Genomic DNA, 12,724 nt, shown 5'->3' on the forward strand with positions numbered 1-12,724 from the left:
AGGTGGTAGAGTTAGGGGAACCCCTACTGGGGCCTTCTCCCAACTCCACTTGTCCTTCTCAGGTGTGTGGGAGGCCGAGGGAGTACTGCACACGTAAATGAAGGCATCTCTTCTGTGCTCAGCACCAACACAAGAAGCCCCAAGTAGCAGCTCCTCCCATGGGGACCATATCCAGTGGGAGAAGCTGCAGCAGGCCTGCCCAACAATTTTCCTTATGGGGCCATCCTCCCCACAATCACCTTGACAGGTCTGTGTGCTCACAAAAGCCCCAGTTACCACGCTCCTCAGAGCACAGGAATATTTCAACTATTCTTCTCAAGGCAGCGAGTTTGCTGGTGACCGTCCTCTTGGTCTCTGACAGTGAACATACACAGGCTGTTCCATGCAGACCTCTCCAAGGTGTGAGCAAGTAAAATGAGCCATAAGTCCGAAGGACTGGGACATGGAGTCGGAGTCATTACAGGACTCTCATCAGAGGAAACCCATGTGCAGCAGGTATCAGAAGCCATGAGAAGCAACAGCCTCCTACACTACCACCAAGTTAGCTTTTCCTTGAGCATTAAATGCCTTAAAAGTCACTGCTTCATTGACAGTCTTTCTTTCTGAAGCCCAGGTGAGCCTTGAACTCATGGTGAGTCTCCTGCCTTAGCCTCTCAAGTGCTATGATTATAGGCATGAATCAGAATTTACATGTTTCATAAAACTTGAGATTATACTGAAGTAGATGTAACAATAGTTGGAAAATGCTGCTTTGTAAGTAACACCTTCAGGTTAACTAAAACAAATTTGCATGCACTTATGAGTAAAGGTGTTTAAACACTTTAATCTGGGCTAAAATCTTTTTTTAACTTTTTATTCGTGTGTTTGTGTGTGTGTCTGCTTGTGTCTGTGTATCACCTGTGTGCTGAGCCTGAAGAAGCCAGAAGAGGGCTTCAGATTCCCTGGGACTACAGTCACAGTTGTGAGCTACCACGTGAAGGCCAGGAATTAACTCAAGTCCTCTAAAAGAGCAGCCAGTACTTTTGTCCACTGAGCCACTCTCCAGCTCCAGATTAGCTTCCTTAAAACTGTTTTCCTAACTTTAGAACAAGACTGCAGTATTTAAATATACGAAGATGTTTCAAGAGCAAAGGGTTAGGAAATCACCTTCCTACATCACTGTCCTCATGCGTACTAACCTCCGCCTGGGCCCCAGTCATCCTCGGCAGGGTGACCCTGTGTGAATGTCACTACAACACCTGGCACCCACGGTGAAACCCACCATCTGGGAGAGGTGCTGGTGGGTATGCCCACTTGCCTGACTTCCCTGGGGAAGCTGCGTGACAGCTCACCGGGATTCACTGGGAAGGGATCCTTTTTCAGGCCAAGGGAAAGTGGCATGCCTCAGCCTGCTTCTCTGCTTTCCCACAGTCTTATCCCTCAGTTCAGCATGTGCCGTGAGAACAGCATTTACCCCAAACTCATCTTTTTTTCATTTGTATGATACTATGTAGCACTCAAAAGCAAGCATACTTGCGGCTACCTGGCAAATGACGGCACTTCCATACTGACGCAGAGAAGACTAATAATTCATCGTCCATCTGTGGCTTTTTAAGTTGTAAATCGCATTAAAATATAAGCCCTGTGTTTTATTGAATTTCCCTAAGCCGTAAGCAGAAGGTTCATGTACTCTGGGGTCACAGCCTGATTGCTGCCCCATCCTGGCTACAGCAGCTTTCCCTTCTCTGAGAGCTGGGCCATTCAGAGGCGGAGGAGACCAAGACATAGCTTTGAGCAATGCTTGCTATTTCCTGATTTTTTTTTTTCCAGGACAATCTTGCCCTGGAGGAAGAGATCCTACAGAGCCAATCCCAGGCAGTTCACAGGCAGCCCACGCTGCCTGGCCGGTTTGCACAGTGGAGGTGAGAGTCAGGAGCTGCCCCTGGCATGGGCGGGCCTGTGCCTGGGCGGAGTGAACGTCAACAGGAGCTCAGCTTACAAAAGAGTTTCAGGTGAGGCAATCACTAGAAGGTGACAGGCAGAGCACCCTGGCAGCGGCAGCAGGTTTGCTTTCTTTTCTTTCCTGTAGATCAGATCCTGACTTTGGTTAGAAAGACTCATCTAGGTGATATACAGCCATCCCAGTGCATTTTCGCTCCACATCTTGCTGCCACTGCACTGGGGTTTTCAGGAAGCCAGGTGTGTGGCACAGAACAGTCAGACCTTCTCCACCTGTGTTTGCTCAAAGCCAAGGAAAGATGGTTTTCAGAGTCGATCAAAACTATTTCAAAACGATAAAAATTTGCCCTTAACATTTTCAAAGCAGAGTCAGCACTGGGAGGGGGAAGAACAACTGATCCTGTTTCTTCGGCCAAGCTTAGAAAGGGTTAGTGGCTATCTCTGCATCGGGCACCAAGGCCTCCCTGGTTCTTTCTGACAGATGTTTCTGTTTATTCTGGGAACTATATTTGGATCTCAACTGCACTTTTACAAGATACACGGAGGGGTTTGTGAAAGTAAAGATACCAAGATTTTATCATGTGCTGGAATTAATGGGCTTAAAACCTGATAATTAAAGAGCATGGTCACCCATGACAAACCTTGCAAGCAAGTCTGCAGGGCACACCCGACCGATACTCAGACACAGAGCTCCAGGCGGGAGGTAGTGCATGCCCCAAGCTTACTGGCGCACCTGACTCACCAGGTGCCCTCCCCCACTGATGCCTGGAGTCAGATGGGCCAGAAAGGGCCAGGCACAAGTTCCTCAGAACCTGTCCGACCGGCTAGAAACCTGCAGCAGCTCAGCTCCAAAGGGCACTGTTGCCCATGAGAGGCAGGTGTGGGCAAAGGAGCCAGAGAAGCCTTCTCAGAAGAAACTCCAGAGCAGCTGACTGCCAGCTTAGGAGAAGCAGGAGGCTGTGAGAGAGACAGCCAGCAGTCCTGAGGCCAGACGGCTGCAGTTTCCATGTGCAACACACAGGCATGAGCTCCTCATCAACCCCTCGGGCTTTTCCCACATGTCAGCAAGTCCAACCTCTCCTAGGCCCAAGAAACACAAGAGTTTCTAAAGGCTACAGCTAGACACGGCTGCATACCAACTACTCCCGGGCCAGGAAAGTTAGGTCATTCCAGAGACTGAGCTGTGGGTAAAGCTAAGGCCACTTCTGTGCTCACCCAGAGTCCTGACAGAAGCAGCGTTCTCCACACCACACCCAAAATCTCAACCCAACAGGAAGAGGACCTCACATCTCCCCATGGGACACCTCACACTCAGCAACCGCAGTCCACACAAGCTCTGGAAAGGCCACGCTCAATCTGGGCCACCTTCGAGTGTGCATCAGTGTGCATTTTTTCCTGAGAATGAAAAGGGGATGGAACGCTGAGGAGGAGACAGGTGCAGCACTAGGTGTGACCCTGACCAGGCACTGGTGAACTGCCAGGAGACTGAAGGATGGGAGGGACCCTCGGCTCTGATGTGCAGGAAAGGACAACCCCGAAACAAAAGGTCCCGAGTTCCTTTAGCAGCTATGGAAGCTGCTCACCGTACTGTTCTGGGTGTGAGAGAAGCTAGGGTTAGAGAAGACAGGACAGAGCCCAAAGCTCCACCTGCAGCCACAGCACCAGGTCACAGCAGCCGACTTCAGGGCTGCTCATGCCTATCAGCCATGTTTTCCAAAGACTGCTCATGTCCTTTACGAAGCCCACCCGGAGCTCAATCGCGGCTGTGGCACAAGTCCTACAACACTAAGTGAAGACAGGAGCTCTGGTGGGAACTGGGTAACTCTGGCTTTTCACTCTGGACCAGGTGCCCCACGGGGACCCCAATCATGAGGAAGCTGACTGGAACCTCTCATTTGTACCTCTTACCTTCAGAAGGCAGCAGCATGGCCTTGGTACCCACATTTAACAGAAGAGAATGGGGAGATAGCCACACACTGCCTCTCCACATGGCTACATGCTCCCAAGCCAGCAGGCCAGCACCCATTGGCATCACTCCGATTCCTCCATCAGGCCATCCTGCCTTCCTACCTCCTGGATTCTGTAAGTCTGCTGCTCTTCTGATCAAAACTGTTAAACTAAGTGGGATCTGTAAGGACTGTTTTCACTTCGAAGCAGGAGGCTCCTGCACATCAAAGCCAAGGTCCCTCCCAGTCCTTCACAATCTGGCGTTCATCAGTGCCATGACAGGGTCACACCTGGCTCGCACATATCTCCTGCTTAAGGCTCTATCCTCTTTTCATCCTCAGGAAAAAACTGGGCAATGACCGCAGCTAGCCACCTGACAGAGCCCTGTGGAGCTAAGCAAGAGGACATCAATCTGAAGAAGCTGCCCGGCTCTGGGACAGCTGAGCACAGGAGAAAACCTTTTTTCTACTTATACTGTATACTGCCAGAAATTTGAAGAAAAGGACAAGAAAGCAGTTGCAAGAACCTCCTTCAAAGCCACATAAACAGCAAAGAGAGGACACATCTGTATGGCAGTCGAGTAGGAAGCAGAGAGGTCACCACCATGGATAGGGCCCAAAGCTCAGCAGAAGACCTTGGACAGCTGGGCTCCTGCAAGCTTCCTGACAATCCTGCTTACATCATGTTCCCCGTGAGCTGTGCACCTGGGCTCCTGCAAGCTTCCTGGTAATCCTGCTTACGTCATGTTCCTATGAGTGGTGCACCGTCAGTATGTACTTATGCCCCATAAAATGATGCAGGTCCTGAGATGCTCCTTTCTGATAGCAGGGAGTTCCAGTTGAGATGTCCAGGAGGAATATTCTGGAGGTGTGCCTTAGAATGAGGTGAGGGGGCGAGTAGCACCATGGGGATGATACTTGGGGTCCAGGCTCACACTTTCAGAGTTCTGGAATGTAGAAATATCTGTTTTTTTTTTTCTGAGGCTGATTTTGTCTGTCCTGATTTCCTAAGTTGTGTGACTTGCACTTTCATTCAGCAACTTGTGATATAAACAGTATTGGAGACCTCTGTGAGGCAAGGAAGCACCCTTAGAAGTGGAGTGACGGGTGCTGGGTCACCAGACTCCAGTACCTCTGGCCATGGAAGAGTACAGTCCCACGTGCAGGGGTAGTAGCTTGGGTCTGTAGGCTCTAAATACGCGTTTAGTGGCTTCTGGAGCTCCATGCCTCTGGGATAGTACCAGGGCTTTTCTGCCTGACTTTCAGTATTTTTTTTTTTCCTATCCCTTTGAAAGATGCAGGACAAATGGGTCCTCAGTACAAGTGTCTCTTCAGTTTTGAGCAGCAATTGGCACATAACGCTGGGGTGGGAGGGGGAACCAACTTTCTTTGAGTTTGAGCTTCATTCTGTTCCTTTCTGAGAAGTCAAGGGAGGATGCCAAGCAGCTCATTGTATTTATCATGGTGTGAACATCATAATGGGTCCTCTTTGTCGAAGTCTATCCATGCACACTAGGACAAGGCCTATGGTTTGCTCTATCCTCAGCACACTGTGGGACAGCTGCTGGAGGCTCCAGAGTCACTAGCAGAAGGGGTTCCATGGTATTCTAGTGACTGAGCTTTACTCGGTTCCATCGCATCTCCCTGAAGTGGGACCCAGAACCCATTTGTTTTCCTGGACAGTGGTGCTTGGAACCCTATCTCCCCACCCAGCAGATCCTGCCCCTGTTGTAAGGAGGCCGCTTGTTGGTTTCCAGCTGCTTAGCCCCTAAATAATCACACAGAAACTGTATTATTTAAATCACTGCTTGGTCCACTAGCTCTAGCATCTTATTGGCTTACTCTTACATCTCAATTTAACCCATCTCCATTAATCTGTGCATCACCACGAGGTCGTGGCCTATCAGCAAAGGCCTACCAGCAAAGTTCCATCGGACTCCGTGGGGCTACATGGCTTCTCTCTGACTCTGCCCTCTTTCTCCCAGCATTCAGCCTAGCTTTCCCTGCCTAGTTCTGTTCTGCCCTGCCATAGGCTCAAAGCAGTTCTTTATTAATCAATGGTAATCATAGCACACAGAGGGAAATCCCACATCATGTCCCATTCCACAAGATTCCAGCAATGCTGGGACTGGCAGGTAGTTGTTGAGAACGGGTTATCTGAGGAGAGCAGTTCAAGGCAGATAGGACGTTTGCCTGAGGTAAATCTCCTTCATGTCACCATCACCCCTCAGCACAACCAACAGGCTTTACCTGGAAATGGCAGTCACGAAAGGAGTCAACTCCTGAGGCTCATAGGCGCGTGCGAAAGCCCAGCACACGTAGCAGGCGGCATCCCTGACGTTGGCACCCACGCTGCAGGCGCCCCGCTTCTCATCGTAGGTCAGTGCCTTCAGGATCACCGTGACAACTGGCAGAAGACAGAAGCAAAGAGCAGCTGGTGGCACATCATGAGGCAGGGTCAGAGACAGGCCATGCACAGGCCTACGAGAATCAAAACCTGTCGATCGCACCACAAGGACATGTGCTCATCTATGTTCATAGCAGCAACCTGGAAACAACCTAGATGCCCCTCGACCAAAGAATGGATAAGGAAAATGTGGTACATTTACAAAATGGAGTACTACACAGCAGAAAAAAAATGACATCTTGAAATTTGCAGGCAAATAAATGGAGCTAGAAAACATCATATTGAGTGAGGTAACCCAGACCCAGAAAGACAAATATCATACCTACTCACAATAAGTGGTTTTTAGACATAAAGCAAAGAAAACCAGTCTACAATTCACAATCCCAGAGAACCTAGACAACAAAGAGGACCTTAAGAGAGGCATACGTGGATCTAATGTACATGGGAAGTAGAAAAAGACAAGATCTCCTGAGTAAATTGGGAGCATGGGGGCCATGGGACAGGGTGGAAGGGGAGGGGAGAGAAAGAGAGGGGAGCAGAGAAAAATGTATAGCTCAATAAAATCAATTTTAAAAATGAAAAAAGAAAAAAATCAAAATCTGCTCAGAACAAACCCCTGAAATGAAAGAAGTCCACCAGCTCAAAGGCAAAGAGGTATTTTTGAGTTTCCCAAGAATCACACAAAGAAATGATGGTTCTTCAAAGCAATAACCACAACCAGGCTCCCAAGTTTGTGGCCATACCAAGAGCATGCAAATCTCAGAAGCTCACTCCAGGATAGAAAGGGTCATGCATTTATGGAGAGTGATGGTGACACCCACAAGTGAGGCAGAAGGATGTGAAGCCACAGGACAAGATTTCAACAACCTCAGGAAAGGGTGGAGACACCACAGAGCCTGGACCAGAGGGGCCCTGGAAGTCCCAGGACTGAGGATCCAGACACAGAAGCCAGTCCTAGTGGTCCTGTGTGCATAGGATTATCTGTTTCACCATCCGAAACGTCTATAGTAGCCAAGAGATAAAGACACATGAATTCTTCTTCTGGTTCTGGTGGAAATATTCAACCAAGTAACTGATATACATGCACACACAGAGACAGAGTAAGAGACATACATCCATATGGACGGACAGACACACACACACAGCAGTTGATATAAGGAGGTGAGAGCATTTTAAGATATGTTCAAGAATGCTGGAACATTAAATTTATAGCATTCCTGGGTATTTTCTTCAAGGACCTAGGTTAACATATCACAAAGATACTTGTTTATCAACGTTTTTTGTTTTGTTTTATACGAGACAGGGTCTCACTGTGTAGCTCTAGTTGGCCTGGAACTTGCTATGTAGATCAAGTTAGGCTAGCCTACCTCAGTTTCACAACTGCTGGGATTAAAGGTGTCTGGCACCATGTCCAGCACATTCGTCAATGTTTATTTGCAGCACTGTCCAAAACAGCTAAGTTATAGAACCAACCTGGGTATTCATCAAGGGAATGATTGGTAAGGAAAATTATACTGTGCACAACAGTCATATGCCCACAAATAATTAATTAAATAAGGACTGAGGAAACAGCTCAGTCAATAAAGTGTTTGCCATGCAACACTGAGGACCTAAGTTCAGATCCCCAGTCCACACGTAAAAAGCCAGGCATAGTGTCTCACACTTGTAACCCTAGCACTGGAGAGGCCAGGATAAGAGGACTTGCTGGACAGCTAATCTCGTCAAATAGGTGCAATTCCAGACTGAGTGAAGAACCTTATATTAAAAAATAAAGTAGAGCCAGGCAGTGGTGGTGCACGCCCTTAATTCCAGTACCTAAAAGGCAAAAGCAAGCGAATCTCTGTGAGTTCAAGAACAGTCTGGTCTACAGAGCAAGTTCCAGGACAGCCATGGCAACATAGAGAAACTGTCTTGGAAAACAAACAAACAAAAAACAAAATAAATAGAGAAGACACCCAAAATTGACCTCTGGCCTCCACAAACACACATAATGTGTGCACAGGCACACATACACACACATACACACACCACACAAAAAATAATAAAAACAAATGTTACTGTATCTGTTCTGTGTATTCATGTATTTGTGAAGAGTTGCCTATTAAAGATTGAACGCTTCTTAAAGGTTAAACATTATATTTACTGAATCATGTAAGAAATTTATTTACTGTGTGTAGGAGGGTTGTGGATGGGTACACGAGTGCCGTGCACGTGTGGAGGGCAGAGGACAACCTTCAGAATTAGTTCTCTCCTTCCACCATGTGAGATCCATGGAGCAAACTCTGGTTGTCAGGGCTGATAGTAAATGCCTTTATCTAAGCCACCCCAACAGTCCGGAATTTAATAAGAAGACTGAGAGTTAATTTTTAAAAGACTCTTAAAAGTGGTAATGGAAAATGCGACAGAGAAAAACTGAAGAAAAAACTTGATTTTTACAATGCAAAGGTGAATGGACTTTTCTAAAAGAGCATGCTAAAGTCCCAGTTTCTTGATCCCACCCAGATAGATAGCCATTCTGCAGCAAGGAATGCTAGACAGCTCTCACTGGTACTTTAACAATGTGTTTAAAACAGGGCTGGAGGACTAGTAATATGGCTCAGTGGGAGAGCCCATAGGGGCCTAGAATGTGTGAGGGCCTGGGTTCAATTCCCAGTGCCATACCTAAAGAGGGACGGAGGAATATCCTGCTGGGATCATAGTTCTAGCAGCGCCCATAGCCATGTGTCCAATAACATGGCAGGAGGTTCCAAAGCAACTGGGGTTCAGTGATCACCCTTACTTACAAAAGCTGGCCACAAACACTGAAGGCCATCAAGGTAAGATTCACAGCTGGCAGACAAATCAAAGGAGTTCGTCAAAGAGCAACAGCAGACACAGAGAACATGACAGTGCCCAGGGACTCCAAAGGGATGGCATGCATGCCGCCCTCAGAAACCCCCACCCGCGTATTCTACATCCTGACCACACAAGTGCCAACCCTGTGTCCACAACAGTGGGAAGAACGGCACCACTAAGGTGTGTTTGGGGAGGTACCCATCTCCTGCATGTGCGATTGTCAACCAGAAAATAGCACCTAGGAGTAAATATAGGCCAAAAAAAAAAAGCTTGAAGAACTATCAATGTTATAAAACCAAATCTCTACTTTTTTGATTCTAAGGGTTTTTCTATATAAATATCAAACGTAGTTATGGATCAATGGAATATGTTTCATATAGCTGTGGTATTTCAGGGAAGCTGTAAAGTGTGCACAGGACAAGTGATGGGCAAGAGGCCTGGACACATACATCCTAAGGGAAGCAACGCAGTGTGCATTGAGGCCTCATGCAGATGCTAGGTTACCCAGTGTGGTCCTGATAAGAACACCAAATAAAGCCTATCCCCTGACTTGGGACAGATGTCCCTCTAGATGTCCAACACAGAGCCCATCTTCCCAACAGTTTTCCGTGTAAGTGGCTACAATGAAGTCTTGGGGATAGTGTGGGCCCAGTAAGTGGTCATCCCAAGGTCTCTTCACAGCCAATCTCCAAGTTGGCCCTATCCACAGAAGCAGCTCCTATATTTCAAGAACTCAGCCCAATGCCATCTCCCATCAAACCAGAAACACCCTGTGGTTACAAACAAAGGCTGGCTCCAGTGGGGATCACGCTTTTTTTTTTAATTTAAATAACTTTTTTTCATTTATTTTACATACCAATCAGTTTCCCCTCCCTCCTCTCCTCCTTTTCCCAACTACCCGACCCCCATCTCCATTCAGAAAGGGACAGGCCTCCCACGGGCTTGCACAAAGGCTTCTAACAGTGAAGGCAGGACCTCTCCCTGGCGCTGGGCTGGCTTTTGGTAACCTGTTTCCCAAGCTAGATCATTCCTAAGTACGTCCCAGAGACTCCCGTACCCTACAGGGTTCCTCTACACCCCAGGGAAGAGGCACATCAGCAGGCAGACTCTCTGGAGCAGGAAGCATCAAGCCAGAAGCGAACCCAGTATCTGACAGACTATTACTCCTGTACACACCCGATGTTTCCCCAAATATAGCGCTGACGGTTAAATATAAACCCAGCAAAAGAAAACCACCATGGCTGCTGTGGACTAGGAATTATAACTATGATCATCTCGACTTACCTATATCCAATGGGCAATGCTGAAAAAGTTGTCAGCTGTTCTACTGAAACAGGCCTGACTGACCTGGAACTGCTCCCAGTTTGCCAGTATACAGCTCAAATTCACACTCTGTTAATTAACAGGGCTGCCCACTAGGGAGCAAACAATGTCAGGAAAATTGGCTGTGGCACCTGTGGGAGGGCAGTGTTCGTATATGTGGTGTCACTGCCAGCTCGAGTCCCTGGGGCTCCAGAGCCTGGACGCTCTGGGCAAGGCCAGCCAGCCAGCCTCTGGCCTCAGGGAAATCTGAATGTGCTGTCAACGTATCACTCCATAGGACAAAACCAATTTCCAGACAGATGATTGTAAGCAGCCGTGTCAGGACTCTCCATGTCCACTTCACTTCTCTCCTACACAGACGCGGTGCCTCCCCGGAGAGACACGTACCACACACACCGCAGTGCCCAGCCTGGCCAGAGAGCCCAGGTTTCTGTCTCCACGTTGAAGTGAGATAAGTGTGGAAACTAGCCCTTTTCAGAGACTACTGACATAGCCAGTCACAGGAAACTCAAGGAATGGGTCTATATCCACCAACAGGACACCCTGACAGACTTTGTCAGGGTGTGACCCTACTTACTGTTCGGAGGACACCTGGTGGCTCCAACTACCCACACTGCCTGAGAGGCTGCAGAAGCTATAGGCCCTGAGAACACACTCACATCTTGCCTGTCTCCAGCTAGGGTGAGGACCTTCAGATGTCACAACACGCTGGGCCTCCCGTGCGTGTGTTCTTCTACAATTCTAAGTTAGAAAAGCAGAAAGCAAAGCTCACTAGGGCTTCGGGCCCTACAGCCAGCCACAGTGCCAATGTTGCTCAGCAAGGACCTGACTGGCCTCTCCCTCCTCTGGCCTGCAGCCCAGTCAGCAGTTTTCAGACAGCATCCTGGCCTTTCTCCTGCTGAGAAAGATGAAAAGCATCCTCCACAGAGGCACAGCAAACACCGGGAGCCGACAGACCATGTGGCGTGAGGCAATGGCCACCAATGGCCGGCTGCTAAGTGGAGGCTGGCCCAGAAAGGAGCTGAACGGCTTGGGAAAGACAGCAACGGCAGATACTGTATCTAAAAATAGGGAAGCCAGACTAAGGCCACTGATTCATACCAAGGCAGTGAGAGCGGCGGCCTGGCATGAGAAGACAGGCTGGGCCCGCTTCTGCTGCTCCTAAGAAGGGCACCTCTGTGGATGACCTCCTGGGCAAGGAAGGCAATGAGCACTCACAAAGCTGGGCTTCGGGGAAGGAGGAGGTGGTTTGGAACAGGAAACTCTTTGCTCTCAACCTTTATAGTCATTATCAGACAGAAATTCAGAAACAGCACTTTCCAGATTCAACAGGTTTAAAAAATAAGGAAACTGTTCAATAGCTTTGAACAAAAACCTTTCTCATGGTTCCAATTACACACTGCAAATGCATGTCAAATATATATCATACCCCCAGAGGGCTTCCTTTTGGCAACTTGGAGTCCAGCAAGGTAATTTGAACACCCTTCTCTCTAGACAGCATGTCGTTTGTTTAACACGGGCTGCCTAAGGAAGAAGCAGCCTCCAGGTGAGAGAAGTGATTTAACCCCAGAGCCCCACATTCCTCCCTATGGGGTCTGTAGAGCCCACAAGCCAGGAACGCAAGGACTCGGGCATCCTCTGCAGATGCAGAAGCAACCAGCCCATAAAAGTCACCCACCACTCGGTTACATCTCCTGACAGCCGCTCAGCCACACTAATTTAAAACAAGTCATCACGTTGGGCAATCATGGATTGTGCAGGTTCCTGAGGTGTGTCTAGTGCAAACCCCAGGCTTTACTCGACCTTCCCAATTCAAACTCGATGATAAAAGGAGTTGCAGAGATGGAGGAACACAATGGCCTGAGCAGTCCTAAGAGAGGGGTATGAAAAAAAAATCAAGTCTTCCAATGCAACCCAGGAGGCTAAAATCAGGCAATGCTGGCCATGAACAGACACATCACAGAGAGCAGTGTCTCCCAAGCTGTGCCCAATTCAATACCCTGACCTATCTAATATCCCATGAGTAGAGCCATGCCCACACAGAACCTGAACTTCCGGGATCAGGTGTGGCTGCAGGACCTGCCCCTTGTACCAACAGCCAGTGTACTGTCTTTAAGAATGTAGTCCAACTTGCTCAGGGAAAAATGCCCCTTGAATATGCTGGAGACAGGAAGAATGGTGCACATAGCACAGACCTGTGGGTTAATTCCCTGCGGGCCCTGGCAGAACGGCCCCAGAGGCCCCTCATTAACCTGCGGCAGCAGCATCTTGCCTA

The 12,724-nt window shown here is 48.4% G+C and overlaps 1 protein-coding gene across 1 annotated transcript in view; it reads right to left on the minus strand.

The window, feature by feature from the left end:
* Positions 1-12,724, minus strand: part of Tbcd (tubulin folding cofactor D) — a 162,197-nt gene that overhangs the window by 59,528 nt on the left and 89,945 nt on the right. The window contains exon 14 of the mRNA XM_075989722.1: positions 6,135-6,291. Coding sequence (XP_075845837.1) covers positions 6,135-6,291 — 157 coding nt within the window. The remainder of the gene's footprint in view (positions 1-6,134; positions 6,292-12,724) is intronic.

Source organism: Microtus pennsylvanicus, chromosome 11, assembly GCF_037038515.1.
Source record: "Microtus pennsylvanicus isolate mMicPen1 chromosome 11, mMicPen1.hap1, whole genome shotgun sequence".
Lineage (NCBI taxonomy): Eukaryota > Metazoa > Chordata > Mammalia > Rodentia > Cricetidae > Microtus > Microtus pennsylvanicus.